We start from the raw sequence: 27,939 nt of genomic DNA, 5'->3' as shown, positions 1-27,939 counted from the left end.
GATACAAGAAAGTATTAAATACCGTATAGGTTACAATACACCATTAGATTTTATGGGCGCAGCCATTTTATGAGCATAACATGGTGTTCAGAATTAAGAGTATGGCGAATCCTGATTGGTCGATATGTGCGCCCGTTATTTTTTATTATTAGAGACTTCGTGCACTCTGCTTTATACAAAAGGCAAAATAAAAATTATTCCGTAGCCCTAAAGGCACTGAGATGACTTTTCAACGCTAGGACAAGACACGTATTTTTAAGGGCAAAATTGATAGGCATGGGAGATAAGTACAAAATACGCTAAGAAAAGCAACGCGAACCTATATTTTTTGGACCAAAAAATACTGTCCTAATAACTTTTCTTTGATTCTAGCAAGGTTTCGTTAAAAAAATCAACTTCCTAAAGTCTGTGTCTCGAAAAAGGCTACCATTGTCGCCTATGGGGAAATTAATTGTTTATTTCAATCTTTAGTTTGATCATTTTGTGCAGAGTTGTGGTCCTTGAACTTAGAAAATTCACTTGAATAATTAGTTGTCCACACTTTTTTTAGTATGCTTTGCTTGAAGATATTGATTTGATATTTGTTAGGCCTATATAGTTTACACCATGACAAGTTATAGATCAAATTAGCATTTTGTTTCAGTACAACAAATTTTAACCAGTAGCGGACTATGAATTACTGCATGCAATACTCAGAATGCTTGTTAATTCCAACCAAAACAGAAATGCAAACTCAACAGTAAATCATCTTCTGACAGTAATGTCCAAATTTCAGATGAATTTCTGTAGGCACAAGGAAAAAATAACATGAACTAGATAACTATTTATTTCAGAAAGACTTAGTGGCAGGACATAATTAATAAAATATCACAGAAGACTATCACAAAGATAACAAGGCTAACATAGCTGATTCAAAAAACAAGATGTGTTATTACTTGGGTGTTAGAACTCAAGAAGACATTAATCCATGCACAAATGGCACCAAATTGCTATTTCGATTTTACATGTACCAACAAAATATAATATGCATTAAAGTTCAAATCCATTCCATCTGAATCAATAAATAATAAATAGAGCTTAAACATAAAATAAATGAGGAATATGTACATGGGACATAACACAAGAACTGTAAAAGTGATGCTACCCAAAATTTGTACTTGACCTGAGTTTTGCAGTAATAAGCATGGAGAGATGTCTCATTGGCGCTCACACTACATCTTCCTATATCTATTGTTCATAAGTTTCATAACATTTGAGTTAGAGAAAGGAAACAAATATTTCAGCAATTTTCTATTTGTAAAGGGGCAGAAGTCTAGAACGATAAGGTGATGCCACCAAAATTGAAATCAAAAACTGGTCTGTGTTTTGTGGTAATAAGCATTGTGTATAAATTGCATAACATTTGGTTGAGGCAAAGTTAGAGAATGGAAATCAATTTGGTCAAAGGTACTGTTGTACATACATACATACAGTCAAGGGTAAAACTTGATGCCCTTTCCACTACAGTGGGGGCTTAAAAGAACAAGCCTTTTTCCCCCAGGAAATCTTTAAAAAGAAATGCATCTAAAATTTTGGCAAAGTAAGAAAAAAGAAAAAGATTTCATACTGTTCCATACCATTATTCTAATATTATTTTGGTATCAAGACCTTTTTGTAGTCATAATCCTAATTATATTATTACTTTTTGATATCACTTCATCCTTCTTTACAGGTCTCTTCTTTTGATTTTCATCACAAGCCTGTAAAAAAACAAACAGAATTGATAGAAATCAACATACTAAAGTATCCATAACATATGCTATAAACCATATACTTGTTTTGTGAACATTTATTTGTTCAACCTAACAAATGTTTTACTAGAAACTTTATAATAAACAAATGATATTTGCTTCCTATTGGTACAAATATTCTATACCATTTATTCTGTTAGCAACATATTCTGTATTATTTAGTCCAGTGGAAATAATATCCCAGAAAACATTTCTATTTAGAACTTCTTCTATTTCGTGACAGTACAAAATGTATAACAATTTAATCAGAAGTGGCGAATTCAATTTATGCCATTAAGTGCCAGTCTGCCTATGAATCAGGCAGTGGTGAAAACATGATAAAAAAAACCCACCCTATTTGACATTGATTTCAGTTCATAATATGTAGTTATGCACAAAAATAACATTCATTTCCATTTTATGTTCTGGTAATACATTTTGTAGAAGATACAATTTGGTTGAAATGCACTAGAAATTAACAAAAAGGGGAGATAACTCTGTAATTTGCTATCATTCTAACCAATTTTCTAACCAAGTTATTTGATATTACCAGACACACACAAACAAAAGACCAATTATTTTTAACTCAGGATGATGGTTAGTATTAAATAGCATGATTAGCTCGGTGGGTTTTTTCTAATCATGTTTTAATTTTTACTTAAATTGCCTGATTCTTACAAAGACTGGCACTTAAATGCTAAGAAAGCAATAATCAAATTAAATCAATCTACCAATGAATGAAATACATATGGCTATCTGTGTAAAAATTTAAGTTTATTTTTTCAATTGGACTTATTTTTGTTTTTTGTTTTTCATATGGAAAGTCAGTCATATCAGACAAACTAAAACAGAATACAATGTTTTGGAGAATAACTATAATTCAAGTTGAGGGTATATAAAAAAGAAAGATCACAAAAGAAGTTTGTATGAGTTCACAATTTTGGAAGTTTGATTCATAAGATAATTTCCCAAAGTCAAAATTTATCCAAAATTTATAAGAATTTGAATTTGTTTTAGTCTGATGATCACAAAAGCAAAAGGAAACTTTCATCCAAATACTTTTCATAATAGTTTCAAAGAGAGATTTATAAAATTTCAGTTGTTTTGTTAAAAAAAAAAATATTGATGATACAGAATAACTGTTAACCCTTTCCTCCATGAATTTTTTTTTTTACATACTTGATGCGCATAGGATTTTTTCAATAATTTTTTTTTATCAGGTTTAAGGTATAAATGCATTGCGAAAAACAAATATTTCATCAATGAAATTCCAGTCAGATATTCTCATGAATAACCTTTTTATATTGGATACAAATCTTATTAAGTCTGATACAGATTTTTCCAAGGTAAAATGTTTCAACTGAGGCACTACACAGGTGTCAAAAGGCGTCATTATGGAGTAAAGGGGGTGGCGTCAAAAGGCGTCATTATGGAGGATAGGGTTAAATAATATGTTAACTATACCTCAGCTCTTACAAAATCTCCTGTCAACATCTGTAAAGGGTAATACATCATAACATTATATAATTCCTCCACAGTAGTTCTGGGTTTTAATAACAAGCAGTCTAATAATACTTTACTATCATTATGACTGTGTTTTCCTATTGAATGAAATGTATCTAAACAGTGCACTGGATAAGAATACACAGGTTCTTTTAATTTAACAGCAAGCCTTAAAGCTTCCAGCACATTTGTTGACCCATATCTATAAGGAAAATGAAGAAAAAAGTCAATAAATAACAAATCTATTAGTAATTGAAAAACATGTTTTTAACTTTTTAAAAATCATTCTCCTATTAGTTTTCAGAAGAACACAGTCCGAGGTTAGGCAAGGGTTGAGCCCTAACAAACATTGAGGTCCTTCATTATAATTTAAAATCGTGTCATTCCAATATGCAGGTCTAGAAAATTTGAGAGCAATAACATGATCAATGACCATTACTAATTGAGAGGTAATGTAGCACTTTGCTATGTAAAAAAGCTTTTTATCTTTTCATTCCATATAAATGTACCGGTACTGTATCCTGAATTAATTATTTCACTCACCTAGAAAAAATATATTGTGCATATTTAATGAAGTTATTGGTGTTTATATCACAGTCTGAACATATATCAAAGTGGTTATCTCCTGGTTTATATTGTATCACATTATCTTTGGCTAATTTTTGTAACCCACATTCTGTTTTGGCACTTACTGGTATCATGGTATAGTCTGGTAATTCCTCTCGTATTCTGTAAAGCAGAAGTAAATTAACTATTATAAGAGGTTACTTAAACATGCATCCTGTTTATTTTTAAACCTGCCAATTTTCCTGATTTCTCATAAGGGGTGTCAATTTTACTCTTGAGAGCATTCAAGTGGTTAAAATAGCAAATATACTTATTGACAATCACATTATTTTAGACAAAACACTGTTTTTCATGCATAATGTTTAACGGTAACTACTGAATGAATGTAGTCGACGTTACTCAACCATAAGAAAAAGAGCTTTATTTCCTTAAAAACTCATTCCGTCTAATCGCAAACATTAATTATTAATTCCTTGAGTTTTCTTCAGTTTATTTGAATATCAGTAAGATCATATTTATAATTTTTACAACACAATTTGAATCCACAATTTCAAAGTTTTTTACCACATGAAAATCTAAAATTTTATTCGGACAATATCTTTAAAGTGCACACATAATCTAAACCAGGTGCTCTGTAGGGTGCAGCTTTAAACGACCGCAGAAGTCGAAACCCTGCAATTAGTCCAAAACCTGACATTTCTTAATACTGTACATAATATACAAGTAGTGTAAGGGAGGTAAAACTGAACATACCCAACATTGTATGTTAAATGTTTTAGAATTACCTCCCTTACACTGCTTTTAAATTGTCTTAATTGTTCTAGACCAGAAATACCTAGTTATTCCCCTAATTCCAAAACATTTGAGCCATAACCCCCAAAGTCAATACTAACCATCCCTTTATGGTATTGAAACTTGTGGTTTAATTTTAGAGACATTCATACACGTAAACACAAGTTATTGTTTGAAAACTACAAAAATGATTATTTTGGGCCCCCTTTTTGGCCTCTAATTCCTAAGCTATTGGGAACATAACCCTCAAAATCAATCCCAACCTTCCTTTAGTGGTATTGAACCTTCTGGTAAAAATTTATAGAGATCCATACACTTAGACACAAGTTACTGTCTGTAAACTAGAAAAAATGCTTCTTTTTGGCCCCTTGTTCCTGCATATTTGGGAAAATTAACCCCAAACTGAATCCCAGCCTTCCCTGTGTTATGTGGAACCATGTGGTACAATGTCAGAGAAATCCATACAGTTACACACAAGTTATTGTCTGTAAACTAGAAAAATGCTTGTTTTTGACCCCTTTTTGGCCTCTAATTCCTAGACTGTTTGCCCAATAACCCCTTAAATCTTGATCTTCTACATATGGTATTAAACATTGTAGTACAATTTCAGAACAATTGAAATGCTAATGCACAACAGTTTGTCCTGAAACTAGGTAAATGCTGTTTTTGGCCCCTTTGGGTCCCTAATTCCTAAACCTTTGGGACCATAACCCCCATTTTTTTTCACTTATTCAAAAGTTATTATCAGGAAACAATCCGTCTTGGGACGACACTGACGACGACGAAGTGATACCAATATACGACCAAAATTTTTTTTATTTTTGCGGTCGTATAAAAATTTAATGCACATTCTACTTAACAAACAAAAAACGCTTAAACTTATTCATATTAACTTTTATGTTAATAAATGTTCTATGATAGTACACTGTACCTTTTAATATTACTTTCAGAAGTTGTTAAATCTGCTTTGTTCAATACCAATAACATAGGAAATCTAAGTTTTAAAAAATGATCAACAATTCTGTGAACAGTGTCTTCTTTCCAATCAGGCAGGCAAGATAGTTCTCTACAATATAACAAATACAAAATAAAACCAATAATTCACAAAATCATACACTGGTATATGTTTATACGTGAGCAAATGGAGAGGTTGGTTATAACTAGGCAGCAACCAAACAACAAAATACAACAATATTACACATGAAGTTTCTGTTAAGGATTGTTTCCTTTATGTTTTTAGTTTTATTGCACTTCAAAACAAAAATTTTAAAGAGATAATAACTGACCTGCAGTGGAGGATCCAAAAGGGGGCGTAGAGGGCATACCCCTACATGGAAGCCAAATTTTTTTTCTTTCTAAAACTAATGTTTTTCAAGAAATATATAAAATTTTAAGTATAAAATCGTCCAAAAATTTGATAATAAATTATCTGAAATTATGCCTACCCCAATAAAAAATCCTGAATCCATCCCTAACCTGTAGCTACAGGTTGATAAAAAATTACCTTTCTTTAATTCCTGCATTAGCCAATGCTGTATGAATTGTTGCTCTGTTTGCATGGTATCCAGTGAACATATCTATCAATTTATTTGGCTTTCTAACAATATTATCCCATTTACTCCACACATTTTGAAATATCCACTGATGAAGTTCTTGGTATAACCATGATACATCTTTAACAGGATCATAATGTTCAGTTTCTTCTCCTTTTTCATTTGTAGTTCCAGAAATGTCAACTATGTGCACTAAAACATCAGCATCTAATAAGTCATTTAAAAATCTGTTACCCTTTCCTTTACCCTCCCATGCACCAGGAACCAGTCCTGCTACATCTTTAAGTAAGATGGGAATATTTCGATCCCCTCTAAAATCATGTCCATAAGTAGCATCACACAAAGTCAATCCAAGGTCATGACAAGGACAACATATAGAATAGAATGCCTTTCCAATATTTGGTTCTATTGTTGTAAATGGATGAGCAGCAATTTTAGCTAAGTCCATTTTTGTAGCTGCATTAAAGAAAGTTGATTTCCCAGCTGACGGCTTCCCTATTAATCCAATTTTATATTCCCATCTACCTCCTGATACCTTTGGTTCAGTCAGTTTTATTTTTGTGAACTGGTTACCATCCTCTTGTGCTTTAGAAACCTGATATAAGAAAATGATTTGACATGTTATACATTCAAACGAAAATGGCATTGCATTACAATTACATATACAATGACATTGCATTACAATTACAATGTCATTGCATTACAATTACAATGTCATTGCATTACAATTACAATGTCATTGCATTACATATACAACCAGATGCTCCGCAGGGCGTAGCTTTATACGACCGCAGAGGTTGAACCCTGAACGGTTGGGGCAAGTATGGACACAACATTCAAGCTGGATTCAGCTCTAAATTTGGATTGTGATTAAATAGTTGACACAGCATAGGTTTCTGACACAGAATGAATGTGTTCTAATGAACTTAAATTTTTTTCTCTTAGAGCAATTCACTATGCTGTTGAATATTAATCCTCTCAAAAAAATGTTTGAAGAAATTTTCTTTTTTATTTATGAAATTACAAATGAGAAAAATTGAACCCAATTTTTTTAATCACATCCCCCTTTCCCTTATTCCAAAACTAATCTCAATTAAAATTTCTAATGGAGTTTGCAACAATAACTACTCATTAAAATACATCATAAAATATTAAGATGTAAAAAAACTGCTTGTTATCACTGAATGGTAAAGATTATTTTAATTTATCAGTTGGTAGTAAAAAGTGAATATACATTGTATATTGTATATAACAAAGATTTAAGTTGATTCTGGACAAAGAAAGATAACTCCAATTAAAAAAAAATCTTGCTATTGCACAATATTTTGCAATTAGATATTTCTTGCTTACTATTCTGGACAAAGAAAGATAACTCTAATTAAAAAAAAATTTGCTATTTCACAATATTGTGCAATTAGATATTTCTTGCCATTGCGCAATACTGTGCAATTGAAAAGACTTGCTATTGCACAATACTTAATATAATAATTTTAGATCCTGATTTGGACCAACTTGAAAACTGGGCCCATAATAAAAAATCTAAGTACATTTTTGGATTCAGCATATCAAAGAACCCCAAGATTTCAATTTTTGTTAAAATCAGACTAAGTTTAATTTTGGACCCTTTGGACTTTAGTGTAGACCAATTTGAAAACAGGACCAAAAATGAAGAATCTACATACACAGTTAGATTTGGTATATCAAAGAACCCCATTTATTCAATTTTTGATGAAATCAAACAAAGTTTAATTTTGGACCCCGATTTGGACCAACTTGAAAACTGGGCCAATAATCAAGAATCTAAGTACATTTTTAGATTCAGCATATCAAAGAACCTAACTGATTCATTTTTTGTCAAAATCAAACTAAGTTTAATTTTGGACCCTTTGGACCTTAATGTAGACCAATTTGAAAATGGGACCAAAAGTTAAGAATCTACATACACAGTCATGACAGTTAGATTCGGCATATCAAAGAACCCCAATTATTCAATTTTGATGAAATCAAACAAAGTTTAATTTTGGACCCTTTGGGCTCCTTATTCTGTTGGGACCAAAACTCCCAAAATCAATACCAACCTTCCTTTTATGGTCATAAACCTTGTGTTTAAATTTCATAGATTTCTATTTACTTATACTAACGTTATGGTGCGAAAACCAAGAAAAATGCTTATTTGGGTCCCTTTTTGGCCCCTTATTCCTAAACTGTTGGGACCTAAACTCCCAAAATCAATACCAACCTTCCTGTTGTAGTCATTAACATTGTGTTTAAATTTCATTGATTTCTATTTACTTAAACTAAAGTTATTGTGCGAAAACCAAGAATAATGCTTATTTGGGCCCTTTTTTGGCCCCTAATTCCTAAACTGTTGAAACCAAAACTCCCAAAATCAATCCCAACCGTTCTTTTGTGGTCATAAACCTTGTGTCAAAATTTCATAGATTTCTATTAACTTAAACTAAAGTTATAGTGCGAAAACCAAGAAAATGCTTATTTGGGCCCTTTTTGGCCCCTAATTCCTAAAATGTTGGGACCAAAACTCCAGAAATCAATACCAACCTTCCTTTTGTGGTCATAAACCTTGTGTTAAAATTTCATAGATTTCCATTCACTTTTACTAAAGTTAGAGTGCGAAAACTAAAAGTATTCGGACGACGACAACGACGACGACGACGCAGACGACGACGCCAACGTGATAGCAATATACGACGAAAATTTTTTCAAATTTTGCGGTCGTATAATGACATTTCATTATGTATACAATGTCAATGCATTCCATATACAGTCATTGCATTACATATACAATGTCATTGCATTACATATACAATGTCATTGCGTTACTTGTATAATGTCATTGCATTACATATACATTGTCATTGCATTACATACACAGTGGAATTGCATTCCATATACAGTGACATTATATTATATAGTGAAGAAAGAAAGATTTTTTTTTCAAAGATATATTGAATCTGCATTGGAGAAGATACTTAATAGGTTTTTGTCTTGCATTCCATTTTTATATTAAAGCAAATTGAATATGCTTAAACAAATAAATCAGCGCTTTCACTTTGCTTTTGGGTTTTTAAGTAATTACTGTGTCAAGAATTAGGAAAACACAACTTCCTGTCTTTTCCATGGACATTTACAATGAGTCTTGTGACAAGGCTGATTGTGAATTTAAAAAAAAATATATTTGCCTATCTAATAAATTAAAATAAATGGGATGCCTATTTCATGGAGTCCGGACTCCATGAACATTTAACTGATAAAAAGACATTCTGCTTTGAGCTGATGATGTCATCGTATTATGTTTATTCAATCTTTTGGAGAAACTTGTTTATCCAATTAAATTAATTTTACCTCTTCAACTGAACTTTCAACCTGTTCCTCAATATTTGTATTAATCCATTGCTGTGCAGCATCTACCAAGGTAAATATGACTGACATGCCTAGGTTTTCGTCTGCTACTGTATGTAAGTACTGTAACAGGTCAGACACATGTTTGTCTGATAAAACTTTGTTCCTCATAGGTACTTCTATTATAGGTGGGCTTGTTCCAGGATAGCCTAGGGGCATGGTTAACCTTATAGACACAGGACCTTAAAATATAGAATTTTAAATGTAACCAAATTTATGAATCAAAAGCATATTTTTTTTTTTGTAATTGGAGTAATGATGATTTAAAAACAAATTTAAGAAAGTTTTTCGTCAATTTTATTTGCAAATGTTCACATATTTTGAAAGAATTCATTCAGTTTTATTTCACAAAATATAAATGCATTATTTTTCTTATTTTCACATAAAGTTCAACAAGCCAAATGCATATATATGCATTATAATTTTTAATACCAAAATCTGTGCCATAGTCAATTTACTGTTCCTTGCCTTTTTCATCAATTTTAAATGTATGCAATCTTAAACAAATGCACAACTATTCCAAGAATGTTCATTCAATATTTATGAAAATAAGAGATAAATGTATTGATCTTTTTTTTTAGTTAAAGTTCATAATTGTTTTATGCAAAATCAGTGACATCATCCATTTACTGTAACTTGACCCTTTTTACTCATTACAAAGCCATGTTACATAATTTTCTAAAGAGCTGAACAGTAGGATAATAAATGAAGAAAAATTCTACAAACAATACCACTTTTTACAATATTTTAAAAGTAGAGCTTCTCATTTTATATTTTACCTGGCAGGTTAACTGTTATATCTGTCAGCTTTATCATAAAACATGGTGGGTTACCAGATATCTCTAAAAAAAAACATATTTTAAAATAAATAATTGATTCTCTGAATATGATATACTTTTCAACAAAGGGTTATAAGTTCAGCAATTTATTTAATCTCCAACAACACATTAATTGATAATAATGATATTAAATCAAACAATTTTTTTTGTATATATTTCAGTATGTTTTGTGGTCAAACTATATATTTCTATTTTAATTATTTAATGTATTCTTAATTTTCATAAAAAATAATTCATATTTTTCATTTTAATTATCAACCCTCTGCAATAAAAAAAAAAAAATTAACGGTACCAATTTTCTTGCACCAGATGCGCATTTCGACAATACATGTCTCTTCAGTGATGCTCGTGGCCAAAATATTTGAAATCCAAAGCTTATGTAAAAAATGAAGAGCTATAATCCAAAAGGTCCAAAAAGTATAGCCAAATCCGTGAAAGGAACCAGAGCTTTGCATGAGGGAGATACATTCCTTAATTTATAATAATTTCTATCATTTTGTAACAGTAAATTTTAATAACACAAAAAATCCATATTTTCATGCCAGTACCGAAGTACTGGCTACTGGGGTGGTGATACCCTCGGGGACTAATAGTCCACCAGCAGAGGCATTGACCCAGTGGTAGTAATAAAATTAACTGTACCAATTTTTGCACCAGATGCGTATTTCGACAATACATGTCTCTTCAGTGATGCTCGTGGCCAAAATATTTGAAATCCAAAGCTTATATAAAAGATGAAGAGCTAACCAGCTAACTTCAAAAATACTATTTAAGTTTGTTTCTAAATTTTTTCAGCTGATTGGTCTCAGTTCCCATCATTTCAAATAGCGGGTCCAACCCTGTGTGGAACACACACCATGGATTTGCAAATGTTTAAATGTTTTATCTGAAATAGACAATAACCTACTTATTTTTTTCCCTTTTAGAATACATGCAACCAATGTAACCCTCTTAAAATGCCATTAATATATAATTGTAATACAAAACCTGTTATATCTTCATTAAATATTGCATGAAGTGCCTGTAATTCTTCTTCTTGTTCTTCTCCCGCCATTTCTGTCAGTGAAAAAAAAAGTCATTTAAATATTAATTTACTGGAGATGAATGAATATTCACACTTCAGTAAAATAACAATATGACCAAGTAAAAGTGGAGACTGTCAAATGTTTTAGAACAAAATAGAACATGTGACAAGTTAAAGTGTAGATACTCTCAGACTTTTTCAATGGAAAATCAATCAAACTATGGTACATTAAAAAGTACCTGATAATCCACTGCAAGATTATACACTTCACCACTTTTCTAAGATATAATTTTCTTTAATTGGAAAACAGAATATCTGGAAAGTTGTTTTCGTTCATAGCAAATATGTGACTTTCATAAATGATTTTACCCAGTATAAAAGATGATACTGATAATAATTTGTTTTTAGTGCAAAATTGCTTAGACATCCAAACTATCCCTGTTGTGCAGTACTACTCATAGATTGGGCTAGACCTATCATTAGTCAAATCCAAGTCACAGAAGTGTATTCGCAGTGTCACCTATTCAAGTAAGAACTGTTATCTTCAACATCATCTTTTATTCATGCCTTATATACCTACAAGTTTTATACTTATAATGGTTATATGCAGGAGGAATGCTCATAAAAAGCCATATATGGCAAGGTGTTTTTAATATATCTATTCTCTAAAGATTTTTAATATAAAAATAAGAAAATGGTGTATGATTGCCAATGAGACCAAATGACACAGATATTTTAAACTAAGGTTCAACTTGAGCAAATCCCATACATTAAGCATGATTGTATTTTTTTTTATCAGGTCTTTTACATCTTTTATAATGAACCTTGCATACCAAGTTGTAAAACATGTGTACATTTACAAGCTTGATGTTAATGAGTCTATCTTAAAAAGTAAGGCAATGAAACTACTTGTTTTTAGAAAGTTTATTTTTTATAAACTTTTAATACATCGATCAATCCGATTTTAGTTTAAATTTTGAAGAACATTAAGAACTTATTCAGATAGATAAAGAATAATATATAGCCTTCCAAGTGGGTCTATAAGATCATTAAGATTGTAAGTTGCATGTTTTATATACCATTTTCTGTTTAACAGTTTATATTTTCACAATCATCCATACTGCACACAGACTCAGAAATTATTGTAGTTATAAAAAAGAAGATGTGGTATAGTGTTTTCTAACAAATGTTTTGTCAATGGTTTCAGAAAAAGTATCAGTCGCTACAAGGGACCAAATTTTGTGTCATTTTAACCCCCCTTTTTGCAATAGTTTGTATCAATAAAGGCCAATTTTTGCCATGGTTACACAAACAAGGTTTAAACTATTGGAAAACAAATCTATGGAAGATGATGTTTCAATACATATGCACATACAGGACACAAACAGTTATTTGTTAGAGAGCAAGTGAAAGAGAGTGGATAAAAATAAGGAATGTAAAAAAAAATTTAAAAAAAATCTAACAGTACCATTTTATATATTACATGTTAGTGTCGAACCTTACCTGACACAAAGGAAAGAATATGATTTTCTTAATTTTCGAATAAATCTGTTCTTTTTATGTAAGTTTTCCTATGGTTTTACGGACTGCCAAACACTTGTGTTGCATAACAAACTTCTCTTGCAGTACAACGTGCAACTTCCGGTTTCACTTTCACTTTAATGTTTATCCCAAAAAGGTTCCTAAGGGGGCAAGGTTAGAGTCATAATCAAGGTATATTGTGTCATAATATTCAGTTATTTCAAAAAATATTAAGAGTGAGTAATTATAACAAAAAAAGAAAAAAGAAATTTGTTTTTTTTAGTTTTTTCAGTAAGTATATAATTTTCTGGGAAAAAATCAAGTCGAACGCAATCTAAAGATTTTTCGCTACATATTGTATATAAAACTACATTTAAAAAAAAATATATATATTTTGGGTCATTTTTGGTTTGATTTTAAGCAACTATAGGTACCAATAAAAGCAGAATTGTCACAGTTTATTTGTTTATTTGGTTATCATTTTTTTCGTGGATCATTTTCATTTTTTCACGAGATAAACACACATATATTATTTTCTGTTCAGAAATTCTCTATATATATTCAACCAAATTAAATTATAACAAATTACGGTATGTGTTCACATCAAGAGAAAACAAAAAAAAAACCCGAAGACAGAACATCAACTATTACTGAATAAACAAACATATTTTAGACAATTGATTATTCTACGTCTTGGATCAACTCCTGTGCACACGTAGTTCTACCCAAATATAAAACAAATACTATTGCTTATGTTAGCCTTGTCAGTTGTGTCTTGCAGTTATGAGAAATCGTTTTTTGCGCTACGGCGCCTTTAAACATGGAACAGGTCAACAATGACGAAGTTGAAATAGCTCGATTTGGACTGTCAAAAAAGCAGGATAAACCACAAAAAAAAACTATCAACTTCAGGGGGGGGGGGGGGGGGGGGCTTTCATTTTAAGTTCGCAAATTGTTTCCATTAAAATAAGTAAAAAATAGCTTGTGAAGAGTCATAAAGCAGGATAAAGCGTAAAAAGAATCTTACTTTAACGGCACACCCAATCTAATATAAATAAAAAAGAAGATGTGGTATGATTGCCAATGAGACAACTCTCTACAAGAGACAAAATGACACAGAAATTAACAACTATAGGTCACCGTATGGCCTTTAACAATAAGCAAAGCCCATACCGCATGGTCAATTATAAAAGGCCCCGAAATGACAAATGTAAAACAATTCAAACGGGAAAACTAACCGGCCTAATTTATATGCAAAAATATGAACGAAAAACAAATATGTTACACATCACCAAACCAAAACCACTGAATTACAGGCTCCTGACTTGGGACAGGCACATACATACAGAGTGTGTCGGGGTTAAACATGTTAGCGGGATCCCAACCCTCTCCTAACTCTGCTGTATTCAATATATTCAAGGCGCTTATTTATGAAATGTAGCAAAAATCTAACAAGTGGTGGATTCTGTGGAGGTACATTGCATACAGGGAAAATGCCCGAAAAAATATGATTTTTTGCATAAAATGGGTCCAAAAAAAAATCGGCAAGCTGCCTCCCCTTACCGAGGCCAGGCAATTTACGGCCCTGCAAGGCATGGACTTAATAATATGTATAATGTTTCTTAGCTCGTTTTGACAAAATTGAACCAATCTGACTATCTAATAGCTAGTGCCCCTTTCAAGTAAACTATAGAAAATGAGAAACAAGCTCATGTCAAAATTCAAATAAACCAACTGAAGTTGAAACACATCATCTTGAATTTAATATAATCTTGACTTTTCTAAAATTGAACATGACATGAATGTTGTCGAAGATAGGAAGGATTTTTTGTTACAGAGGATGACCTTGAGGTCACTCCGATGTATTGTTATCGCTTAAATTTCCGTCATTCATAAATAATAGTCAAATTAGTTTTGGGTTTTCAACACCAGTGAAAAAAGTGCATTTTCATACCTGCGATTTCTGTTCTCCGGTTGTACGATGTTTCAACAAAATATGGAATCATTTCAGTTGTTGATTTAGTGGTGAAAATTTGACTGAATTATATCTTAATATATACGATTTTATATGTTTAATTGGTGTTTCAGAAAGAGGTCAGGTGCTCTTGTTCATTCATAAAATATCGTTCATTCATAAATTTATCGTAAAATAAAAATCACTACACAGGTTATACGTGTAGTGTAAATGACCACCTGTAATCTAAAAATAGCGGTCTCACTTATAACGACAAGAAGCGTCAAGAACGGACAAGAAGAATAAATCAAGCGACAAGAAGACTATTTAGCGACATGAAAACTTCTCGTATCGCATGAGGATGACACATATCAAATGAACAATTATGTGTGGGACTTAGTTTTAAGAAATGATGTCAAAGTAACACTATGAAAATATTTTTAGTAAGCTTAAATATATATTTATTTTTTACATGTTTATGTCTTGTAAGTTATTTTATTTCTGTCCCAATTTCAAAATTAGCGTCTCGAAAGGTGAAATGTTTTAACTGAATGGTTAATTTAAATTAATTATGAAAATTGTTAAAATTAAATAAATAAAAGTAATTATTGCCCAGTTACAAACACTACCAGGGGATAATCCATAATTACCCCCAACTTTAGCCTGGTAAACTTGTTGTCTCCTTGTGAAATATAAAACATATTAAAAATAATTTCCTGCTTAAGTCTTTTATTGATATAAAGTCAAAACCTTCTTGCTTTTCACTAGACAACCATGTCCTGTCAGGTTTAATTCTTATATATGTAGATAAAAAATAAAAGTCCCCAAATAACATGGCAGCAATTGCTTTTACAGCCTTTACGGCTTTGATTTTTTTACAGAAGTGTCCACCATGCACTTGCACTGCACTATGATAATAGTAGAATAGAATTATCATATACAAATAGATGAAAATTAGATATACATGCAATCGTAATATTAATAATATATATAACAACAAACCAGTGTATTCTCTACGACTATCATTATATAAGTATAATAGTCCAAGGTATACTGATTTCTTGCACTACAATATAATAGACTAAGTTATTACGGTGAGGTTGAATTTCCTGTCATTTATTCATCATCCAAGCACGAACTTGTATCAGAAAAAAATATCTCTGTAAATTAACCCAAGTTTCAGGTATAGAGATGTGATCTGTTTCTGTGAAATGTGCTTTTGACCATCCACAAGAACCTGCGGTCATCCGATGTTCAGTACTTCAGTACTTTGATTGTAGTTGTATTGGTTCTATCAAGTTTTCTGAAAAGAATATATCATAACTAACAGTATTTTATAACTAGATGCGAAACTTTTAATGACGATTTCTCTAATACGAATAATATTCGGTTAAAATGTCAAGGAAATCGACAAAACATTTATCACCATTCATCATTTGTAAATTACTGGAACAAACGAGCAAAATATGTAATCAATATCCTCATTATAGTTACTTCTAAATCCATTTAGCTCACATATTTATTCATTAGTTATTCATTTCAACTCTTTTATCAAAATTAATAAGTTTAAAAATGAAATAAGAAAAGGCTAAATCTAATGTTACTTCAATATGGACTTGGGATATTGTTATTGTGTAAGACTACTTGTTTTCTGTTTTTTATTCACGTTCTCTTGTCAGGACCACAGTTGTGAAGAGGAAGAAGGTAAGAAATGATGTCCATAAACGCGATATTCAAAAAAAGGGTAATCGTAACCTGATCAGTTCATGCCCTCCAACGGTGACCGATCCCTCAATCCCGCTCGCGCGTAGCCGTCGTATATATATGATACACTAACAGTATCCTCAAAGCAGTATAAAATTTGACATTGTTTACTTTTTTCGTATAAGAGTTTTCTGACTAATAAGTTTTAACATGTTTTGTATCCATACTATACGAATAGAGGTTTAAGTATTGACATTTTTATGTAGCCCATAAACGGGGCTCATAAATAACACATATTTTGATTCGCTTTATAAGTTTTCCTGTTTGTGATAAGATTGGTGAAAAAAGTTTGTAAGACTGCATATATATACGACAACAAAGGTGCAATTTTAAAACTTCATATGATAATTCAATTTTTAGAATTTATGCATTCGTGTTTTCTTAAAAATTGAGAATGGAAATGTGGAATATGTCAAAGACACAACAACCCGACCAAAGAACAGACAACAGCCGAAGGCCACTAATGGGTCTTCAACACAGCGATACTTGAAATCCCGCACCCGGAGGTGGTCCTAAGCTGGCCCCTAAATAAATTTTGAACTGTTTCAGTGAAAATTGACGTCACACTAAACTCCAAAACATATAAATGAACTAAAATTAAAAATCATACAAGACTAAAAAAGCCAGAGGCTCCTGACTTGGAACTGGCGCAAAAATGCGGCCGGGTTAAGCGTGTTTTTGTGAGATCTTAACCGTCCCCCTATACCTCTAGCCAATGTAGAATAAAGAAACACATAGCAATATATACAAACAGTAAAAACTCAGTTTAAAAGAAGTCCGATGTCAGAATAGGTAACAAAAGAATCTAAGCAAAATGACAATGCTACATAAATGAACAAAGTACTATACTAGCAATTACTGAAATGCCAGCTACAGACATCAATTAAACTGATTAAAATATTATGACTTCGTCATATGAAAAAATCAAGCACAATCCCTCCCTTAATGGGGTTAGTATCATACCATGGATGAACAAGTTTATAGAGGAAATGGCAAAAAATGCAGAATATAAAGGACAAAAAAGAACAAAAGAAACCACATCTTCCTATATCTAAAGAATAGAAAAAATGTGCCTAAAAAAATAAAGAAAAAAAGTCAAATAGCGTAATGACATAAAATTTACGAGTATATATATATATATAGAATAATGGACTAAAACTTAAAAAAAGAACTAAAAAACAATTGTTGAAGGCCATATAAATTGTGTTTGTATGCTTGTCCTTTGCAATTTGGTAGAAAGTTTGAAGCGAGATGAAAACATTTATTTTATTTCCCTGCATTTAAAAATAAAGATGTACTGTAATTTTTTTTAAATAGCGTTTTGAAAATGGCTCTTATGCATGTCAAATGAATTCCGTGGGTCTCGCAAGTGTTCGTCGGTTCTATATACATCTTTGTCAAACCAAAGACGAAAAAAATGATATTGTCATGACGGCTTCTTTAATAATGCCACTCGCCATTAGCTGATTAGGAGTTGCATCAAAAACTGGCAGACTTGGATCCAGATCATCCGGGTAAGTGGACATGTTTTTTCCTGCAAAATACAGTCGAAAACTCACGGAGGGTTTCAACCAAGGATAAAAGGGTGTTTAACCATACGTTCCCATTCAACTTGAAGCATTGATTGTTCAATAGATAGGAGTGTCGGCCCTCCCTTTGATCCGCCAATCGGGAAACTACTGCATGTAACACGCACGGTGTGCTATTGAAGTCTCAAGTGTTAGCATATTACAAATACGTAATCCGCGTGTCAGTCAAGTACAACGTATGATACATCCATTACTCACTCATACATGAAATGATTAACTCATATAGTTCAAAGATTATATAAAATATGTCTTTTTTATAAAGACATGCATTTTATAACTTGTTTACATCTTTCTTCAAATATAATTATAAAATATTACATAAACTAAAAATATTTTTTCAGCTTAATTTTCAAACTTTTAAGATCTTTAAAGACCTAAAAATATCATAATGTTGGCCTATAGCTTATCTGACTTTAACTTTTACTTAAGTAATTATACAGATTTAACTATTTTGCTATTATTGAAAACGACGACCATGTTCAGTATATAATTGTTCCAGGGTGGTCCTGGGACTGCTTTTTTTTTTTTTTTTTTTTTTTTTTTAATAGTTTTCTTTAGTTTAGTCGCAGTCGTAATGAATTAAATAGAAAATGTATCGTACTATATTAATTCTTGTTTATAGATAAATATTTTGTTTTGTGAAGCAAGGATGTCACTATGCAAATCCTTGTGGGAAGATTTATAAATGTCACCCGGCATGTCTTCAGCACGTTTTCAGCTTAAAATTTAAATTTTGTTAGTTTGCTTTCAGATTGATTTGTTATTTTTTCTTTAATGTTTTTGTTTGTTGTTGTTTTGTTATATTTTTTTGTATAATATGAATGTCTATTTTATCACTCGAATAACTTAATGTTTCCATTTGTGCCGATTATATAAAAGAAAATCATGATACTGAAACTTTTATAAGACTTTGTTATTTTTTTCACATAAACTACCACCTTATTTTCAACAATTGAAAATGAATTTGTTACATTTTTTCTAGGAGTGTATTACAAGTTGAATAAGATCAAATATTTCAAACAATTATACAAAATTAGTGGGTGAGAAGATTTACGCGATATGACACTTTTCATACCTTTGCTTACCTGACCTGACTCATCACTTTCATCCAATCAAGTTATTTGTTTTGGTCACATGAACGGAACTACTAATGTCGAATGGAATTTGGACAATTACTCTACTTTAACACAAAATATGCTTAATTAGAAGACATTTGCAGACAAAAAATCAACAAAAAGATTTTATTTATAAATTTCTGGAAATTTATTTCGTCGAACTATTCAAGATAAACTTTAAAAAGAATATTTGGGATGCCGTGTCCCGAAGTGTATTTATCAATATGGCGGATCATAACTTCCGATGGTGGAGAATAAAGAATTTTAACAATATTCATTCTAAATACTTTTGAAATACATGCTAATTACTGATAAATGTAAATATCATTACAATGAAACGTTATAAGCGATTAGAAATGCCAATGCTATCCAGTAAAGCATATTTTACAACTCTTTTCTTAACCTTTTTGTCTGTTTGGCCTGACAAATGTCTCATGCAAGGTAAGAAAATCAATGTTAGGTAATTCAGAGTCTTGAATATTATAAAATGGACCACATCTTCACACAACATTTACACATTTCCTAACCAAATATGTGTGCAAATTGAATATTATTACGATTGCTTCTAGTCAGTTTTGTTATCAGGTAACCCTGGGGGCTGATCGAAGGGATTGTTTCACCACACTATCGCTGAACGGGTCACCAGTTCACGGTTGACCTGTGAATTATGAGAAAGCACCCTAGGTATGTTTCTTGTTTGGAAACTTACCCAAATTGAAGTAAAACCTGTTACAGGTACCTAGAAAAGGAATCCGGTTCCGTTCGCGCCCATTCACGTTCGCCCCCTTTCACTTTCGCACCCTACACGTTCGCGCCCAATTTTTATTGGTTTTGTGTTAAATATTAACTTTGTAGTCAAGTTTTGGCAATTGTATTCCTATACGTATATTTGTTGTCATTGTCCTAAATTAAAGTGAGACAACGTTTTTTTTTGTGTTGAATAAATCTTAATCTTGTTTTGGTTAAGTGTATTGCTAAATTTAATTTCAGTGTTTCAAAATAAAGAGTGACTATGACAACGTATTTTTTTGTGTTGAATAAATTTTAATCATGTTTTGGTTAGTGCATTGCTACATGATTTTTTGTTTCATTGTTTCAGATCAAAGGGGCCTATAAGCTGTTTTATAAAACCTTATGTGTTTTTCATTTAAAATCTTAAATGTTTTTACCCATACCAAGCTAAATACATGCAGTATTTACATCAAATCAATTAAAAACAACAATCTTGATTTTCTACTTATTCAACTGGAATTTCATTTAAAATTGGGTGCAAACGGACCTTGGGTGCGAACGTGTAGGGCGCGAACTAACCTGATACCCTAGAAAAGTGGCGAATCTGGGAGGGAAGTAATGCCGTTTATCGTCAGGCATCAAACGGCCATTTTCGATTACTGTTAGCGTCAAATTGATTAAATTTTTACCGTGTTTCCTCAAAATATCCTTACAGGGATTTGTCAGAGGTCTCAAATAATTATTGTTACCCTTATGGAAAAAAATTAAAGTGATTCGTCAAAATCATTCGATTTTTGTATTGTCATGCACCAAAAATCACCGTTAACGTCATTTGGCAGGTATTTTTACCGTTATTCGTCATGCAGGTACCCCCATTATCACCATCATCCAGGGGGAGGGTTCACAGGGTTTGAACCCCCTCATTTTTTTGGACAAGCAATGCAGACTTGTAGTTGGAAACCCCTTCTGCCCCTGCACTGCTGGCTGCTGCAGGGCCAGATTAACCCTGATGATGCTGTTTTTGGAATATTTTGGTAATTTTAAAAGTTGCAAATGCTGAATCGGCACTTGTATTTTAGTCATTATGGCAGTCATAATAAAAGTAAATGATGGTATGATACTAAACCCCTAACGGGAAGGATTGTGCCTGATGTTCATATGATGAAATCATAATCTTTCAGTCAGTTTCATTGAAGTCTGGAGCTGGCATGTCAGTTAACTGCTAGTAGTCTGTTGTTATTTATGTATTATTGTCATTTTGTTTATTTTCTTTGGTTACATCTTCTGACATCAGACTCGGACTTCTCTTGAACTGAATTTTAATGTGCGTATTGTTATGCGTTTACTTTTCTACATTGGTTAGAGGTATAGGGGGAGGGTCGAGATCTCACAAACATGTTTAACCCCGCCGCATTTTTGCGCCTGTCCCAAGTCAGGAGCCTCTGGCCTTTGTTAGTCTTGTATTATTTTAATTTTAGTTTCTTGTGTACAATTTGGAAATTAGTATGGCGTTCATTATCACTGGACTAGTATATATTTGTTTAGGGGCCAGCTGAAGGACGCCTCCGGGTGCGGGAATTTCTCGCTACATTGAAGACCTGTTGGTGGCCCTCTGCTGTTGTTTTTTAATTGGTCGGGTTGTTGTCTCTTTGACACATTCCCCATTTCCATTCTCAATTTTATTTTATGATTTAAATGGTTTCCTGAAATAAATAGAAACTTATAAATGTACTGAAATTCACAATGTTCTGCATACTTTTCTCTTTCCAAATGAATCTTACTACTATTGCACAAAAAACATTTAAATATTTGATCAAATAAAAGTACCCATGTACTTTATAATGGTAGCAAGGATGATGATGACCTGTGTTGTCATACTACCTTAACAGAATGAAAATAAAAAAGACTAACAGGACAGAAGCTTTATTTCATGACTTTATAACGGAAAATTACCATTATAATAAACAATCAAGCTATTCAAAGTTCTACAAGGCTACTGTTGAGGTACATATATGAGATTGTCTTGTTCTTCAGTGATTTCATTTCAAACAGTAATGTAACTTGATAATTCTACTGATTTTGGATTAACACTGCATGAAATATAAACTTATAAGTAATGCAAGGATTCCACTGGGTCAATTCCAATAAATATATTTGTATCCAATACACTAAGCAAGTCTGGACAAAAGCTGTACAACTGTACTTATATTGTGTGTGTATTCATGTATGTTATATAAATACAAATGTATATATAAAAAAAGAAGATGTGGTACGTATGATTAACAATGAATGAGACAACTCTCCACAAGAGACCAAATGACACAGAAATTAGCAACTATAGGAACTGTTATATGTATGTCATTTCAATTCTTGTAATTACCATAAAAACTTTTTAAGTGAACTATTTATTTAAAACACAATTCAGTGATGATTTTATTGATAAAATTTACCAATTAAAGATACTCTTGCAACACTCATATTAACCTTTATCTATATAATGTTACAGTCTTAGACAATGTCTTTTTTTACAGACTATCCACCACGAGAGTTTTCCACAGAGCCAAATACACAGAATCCAATACCGGAACTCTCATTAAAAATAGTATTATGTCGAGCGAGTAGTTCACCTAGTGCACAATACAGATGGATGAAGGATGGAACATATATCACAGAGTACAATGCATTAGATTATTCATATAGAATGATGTCTGTTAATAGAACTGATGCTGGAATTTATAGATGTGTTGCAAAAAATTATCTAGGTGCTATACGAAGTAAAGGAGCAAAAATAGTCATTGCTTGTAAGTATAATTGTGAAGGTTGTAAGGTATATGCAATCTGGGTGGAGTAGCGTCATGAATTGATTCTAATAAGGTCATGGTCATGATGGTAGATACATGTAGGTGATAATTTTATTCTTTTTGAATCAGTTAATTAGAAAATGAAAGACATTGGTTTTATGTATGATTCATTCATCTTTAACTTTCATAACTACTGATTTAGTTCTTATGATCTAGTGTTATGTTAAATACAATTTTTTTACATGTCAATCATTTCATCATGTGTAAATCAGTATGGTTGTATGATTTCTCATAGGTAACTAAATTACATGAACTTTACCAGTTACCCATGGCTAACCGTGTAGAAAAGTAAAAAAATATCTATTAACAAGTTTTACAACAGCCCCCTCATTTCCTCAATAAATGTTGATCTAACAGGGAAAAAATAATGAAAAATACAATAAATTATTTCTTAAGATTTCATATGTGATAAAAAATCATTTAAAAGCAGTAAAATAAAAACAAAAAGGACCTTATCTTATAATTTCCACTAATAAATAACTGTTCATCTTATGTCCATATAAGATTTCAATTGATATAAAAAAAAATAACAATTTAGTTGTTTAAAATCAACTGGAACACTTTCATAGTTATCAGCAAACTGTAATTTACCTGGTAGGAAATACAGGATTTAATAAGTTGATAAAACATTGTTTTAGCTTAGCTTTTGTCGATGATTTGAATTATTGACATGTCACAGAAATGCAGACAACCAAATTCAAGCCAAACTTTTCAACAAGAGTTGAAGATCAGGATTTTCATAATGCAATTTCATTTCTGAATTGATTCATAAATACATAATTTATTATTACAACAGCAAATTTACATATTGTTTATCATTTCAGATATTGATAATTTTGAATCTCATACAAATCAAACAGTAAACGTATTGTCAGGGGACGGTGTTGTGATCAACTTACCTAGTATAAACTCTGTACCAGATCCAGCTGTATCATGGTATGCTAGTGGTGTAGAAATGGCACCAGAAGCACAGAGGCATCAAATTACACTTGAAAAAAATCTAGTTCTATTGAGCACAAGTATTCATTCTGATAACGGGAAGATATATAAAGCAGAAGCTCTTAATGGTATCAATGGAGTCAGTAGAACAACAAAGGACTTTGCCCTCAGAGTTGGAGGTAAGTGATAGAGCATGTACTTATGACAACATTCATATCTGTATGATAATATCATATGTATTGTATAAGGGGCCTCAGGGACCAACTGATCTAAGAAGTCAAACTACTGTATCAATAGCTTGTCAACACTCAGGTTGTGAGTTCCAATCCTGCAAATGGCAGGTGCATCTGAATCAAATCTTGAGGATGTTCGCTTGTCATGTTTTGGAATTTTTGTCAGATTTTCAAAATCCTCTGTTTTTATCCATTGAATGCCTTAAAAAAAATTGCCCATTGACCCCCAATTTTCTTTTTATAAATCTTTTACATGTTGTATAATTATAAGCCATTTGTAAAAGTCTTATAAAATTAATAGTTTTTGAGAACTTTAACTTGTCAATGATAAAGCTATGAAAAATCAAGAGAGAACATTTCCCTGCCAAAATTTCAATGGCTAATATCTTGAAAACATGCACGTTGACCTCTATTTTTTTTTTGTTGCTTTTTTGCTTCCTTAATTAGTTCCCTATCAATATATACCAGTGTTATGGAAAGTTGTTTATTTTGAAACTGAGTAGCAAACTTCCTTTATTGACTAAGATTGTCAATTCTCACAGAAAGTCGGTGGTTCTCTCTGGCACATCGGCTTCTTCCACCAATAAAAACTGACTGCCATGAAATAAACAATTGTGCTGAATGTGGAATTAAATACTGACCAATCAATCAATCAATGTACTAAATTGTATAGAACTTCTGTAAGGAATAGACCTGACTTTAATTATGGTTTAATATTTATTTTGCACATACATACAATATTTAGAGTTGTCATTTAGATAAGTCCATGAACATTTAATTTGACTAACCACTTTCTTCGTTGATTAGTTCCTTAATGCATACAGATTCTAGAGTGCTGAGTGTTAAATTATTATATTATTACTCGATAATTAAAATTAGTAATATAATTCTGAATGACCTCTCAGTTGGTTTTAAACAGAAGACTTAAAAATGATAATTGTGCTGCCATAACTCTTAGAATCCTGATATTTCTTTGTTTCAGACACAGGGGAAGGAGTAACAAAACCACCAGCTTTACTTGTTGGTCCTAAAAATACCACTGCTAAGACAGGTGATCGCGATACAAAGCTAGAATGTATTTATAATGCCAGGTGAGCTTTTTATAGTAATTTTAATTGTCTTAAACAAATAAAAGTCTTATTTTGTACAAGTACAAAAAATTCTTTAACAATGCAGAATAACCACATACGTGATTGAGAATATCAATGAATTGCTGACATCTCATTTACTAAATGTCAGAAAATGTATCTTGTTATAAAGTTAGAACATCTCGACAACTGTTTCTCACCTCATTAAATTAACCAAGGAAAGAAGATACTAATTACAAAACAATATTTGATGTTTTTTTAGGCCTTTATCAGGATTACAAACAAAATGGTACAAAAAAGGATCTCAAAGAACAGAAATTGTTGCCAATAATAAGTATATATTTAACACACTGTATAAACGTGTATTGACAATAAAAGATCCAGATCTTAGTGATGCAGGCCAGTATGAATGTGAAGCAGTGTTTGTTAGTAATGGACAATCCAGTACCATGACATCAGATGCTTACCTTACTGTTAATGGTATGTGGAAACACTAATTTACTTCCTTGTTTGTTGATCTTATTAAAATATATTTTAATTAGCATACCAATCTGATACCAAGACATCATATACTTACCTTACCGTTCATGGTGTGTGGATTCATCAGAATATTTTGTAGTCAACAGGCTTAATCTTAAAATGTAGAATTTTTATGATCATTTCCTGTGAGTTTGAGGCCATTATAATCTGATAATATAGTATTGCTTACACTTCAAAATTTATAACTCTTACAATGTGAAAGCTTGAACATGGACAGGATACACACAACTTTGCTGATCTGACAGAGTTCAGAACAATAATGAAATGCTACAGAAAAAAGATAGTCTTGAATTAACGATATTTGATGATAGAAAATTTGTACATATTACTTTCCTGTTTCCTTAATTGACAAGATTGCCAGTTTTACTTTAAATCCTCTGAAATGGAAATAAATTAATGTTTTAAAGGGTTTAAAAAAAATTGATAAGCATATTGTTTGTTTAATTTTTCAGAGGCTCCTTTGATTACATCACAGATACAGAGCCAGTATCTTAGAGACTTTGGACAATCAATACAAGTTGACTGTCAGGCAACAGGAAACCCATCTCCTACAATCACCTGGTACTTCAATGCACAGCCAGTATCTTCTGTTGCAAACAACAGGTAAACTCATTGTGTAAAACAAGGCCAGTTATTATTTAGGAAATGTTCAAGTGAGCATTAATTCTGTAACTGATAAAATAAGCAAAATGGCCATGTAGAGAATGAAAAAGAGCACTTTATTAAGCTTTTGTATTCAAAGTGATGTTAGGAAAGCTTAACCATAAACATTTGAAAGCCTGGAATATGTCAATATTTAGAAATGTTAGGAGCTGCTATAAGACTGAAAAGGAACTAAGAATAATAGCCAAATTCATATATTGTCAACTTTGCCTGATAGAGTTAGAACCATAGTATCTTATTTCTTGTTCAATTGTGATGACACTTATCATATCAACAGACATTCTCCTATTCATATTTAGTTCTTTATACTTTGAGTAAAAACAATAGGTGTGTGATGATTATTCTATAGTTTTTTTTATATTATAATATGATATATGTAGATTAGTTATTGATACATTATAAAATTACTACATTTTTTTTCAGATTAAGCATAACTCAGGGTGGATCCTTAAAAATAGAGAACTTAGAACTGAGTGATTCAGGAGTGTACCAGTGTTTTGCTTCCAATGCAGCAGGAGAAACAAAAGTATCAGCATGGATTAAAGTAGACCGTAAGTCTGAAGATTTTGCAAAACTGAGCATTTTAGTTGTTATACCTACCAAGTTTGTTGCATGTAGATTAAACAAAATCTGTTTTTATAGTATACATGTTTGATTTTTTACTGTCAAGGCTAACTCACATGGGAACAGTGAAATATGTTGCTCTACTAAACCATTTTTTTTCTTACTGATAGCTGATCATTTAAGTAAGGAATAAGTAAATATCAATTTAAAGTTGTTACTTGTTGATTGAATGCATATTAGTTCCAAGACCTCTCATATTCCATACAAAAATTCCACTGTATAGCCACGAAGACTGTTTATTTCTCAGTGAATCTGTGATGATCTTTAAATGAAATACCCATACTGCAATCCACTTAAAAAATACATTTGTTCAGTTTCATTCTTGCCATCTTAAATTTGATAGAATTCTAGACTAGATTGAAAAACATTAATGAAATAGTAAAATAATCTTATACATAGTTTCTGAGACTGTTAGGTTAATTATTGAACTTTCATGAATGAATGTTTCATTTTATTTACAGAATCACCACCAATGTTCATCTCCTCACCATTGAATCTGACATTAGTAGAAGGAGCAGATGCTAGATTTCCATGTGAAGTTTCAGGAGCACCTAAACCAGTTATTATATGGAAGAAAAGTATGTACATTGTAACTTTCTTATTTCTGATTAATGGCTAACTATTTGAGAACAAAATATAAAGGTACATCATAATTTCACTTATTTGCTCATGTGAATATAAATCTTAAATTTCTTTGAATGTGTATTCTTTAATCTCTACAATATCTACATACACTGGTACTTATATGACATCTTGTTGGTCTAAACTTTATATTTTCCTTTTGATTCTTTATAAGAAGTGCTCAAATGGGATATTTACATTTATCCTGTTTTATTTGTTAAATGTATT

At 31.5% G+C, this 27,939-nt stretch overlaps 2 protein-coding genes across 2 annotated transcripts in view; one reads left to right on the top strand and one right to left on the bottom strand.

Moving 5' to 3' along the window:
* Positions 1–808: 808 nt before the first annotated feature.
* LOC139487895 (uncharacterized) lies at positions 809–13,130 on the bottom strand. Its single transcript, XM_071273094.1, has 9 exons — positions 12,971–13,130; positions 11,431–11,499; positions 10,384–10,446; positions 9,548–9,786; positions 6,136–6,779; positions 5,563–5,697; positions 3,816–4,001; positions 3,234–3,474; positions 809–1,739 (listed from the first exon to the last, which is right to left on the bottom strand). Exons 2-9 carry the CDS (start codon positions 11,495–11,497, stop codon positions 1,641–1,643), a joined length of 1,674 nt encoding a protein of 557 aa, XP_071129195.1. The 5' UTR covers positions 11,498–11,499; positions 12,971–13,130; the 3' UTR covers positions 809–1,640.
* A 6,271-nt stretch (positions 13,131–19,401) lies between these two features.
* The window catches only part of LOC139487894 (protein sidekick-2-like), a 36,813-nt gene continuing 28,275 nt past the window's right edge, over positions 19,402–27,939 (top strand). Inside the window, exons 1-8 of the mRNA XM_071273093.1 lie at positions 19,402–19,851; positions 22,674–22,943; positions 23,828–24,121; positions 25,158–25,266; positions 25,526–25,743; positions 26,256–26,406; positions 26,890–27,017; positions 27,552–27,668. Coding sequence (XP_071129194.1) covers positions 19,743–19,851; positions 22,674–22,943; positions 23,828–24,121; positions 25,158–25,266; positions 25,526–25,743; positions 26,256–26,406; positions 26,890–27,017; positions 27,552–27,668 — 1,396 coding nt within the window. The 5' untranslated portion in view covers positions 19,402–19,742. The remainder of the gene's footprint in view (positions 19,852–22,673; positions 22,944–23,827; positions 24,122–25,157; positions 25,267–25,525; positions 25,744–26,255; positions 26,407–26,889; positions 27,018–27,551; positions 27,669–27,939) is intronic.

This window comes from Mytilus edulis, chromosome 9 (assembly GCF_963676685.1).
Source record: "Mytilus edulis chromosome 9, xbMytEdul2.2, whole genome shotgun sequence".
Classification (NCBI taxonomy): Eukaryota; Metazoa; Mollusca; class Bivalvia; order Mytilida; family Mytilidae; genus Mytilus; species Mytilus edulis.
This window is presented reverse-complemented; position numbering and strand designations above follow the sequence as displayed.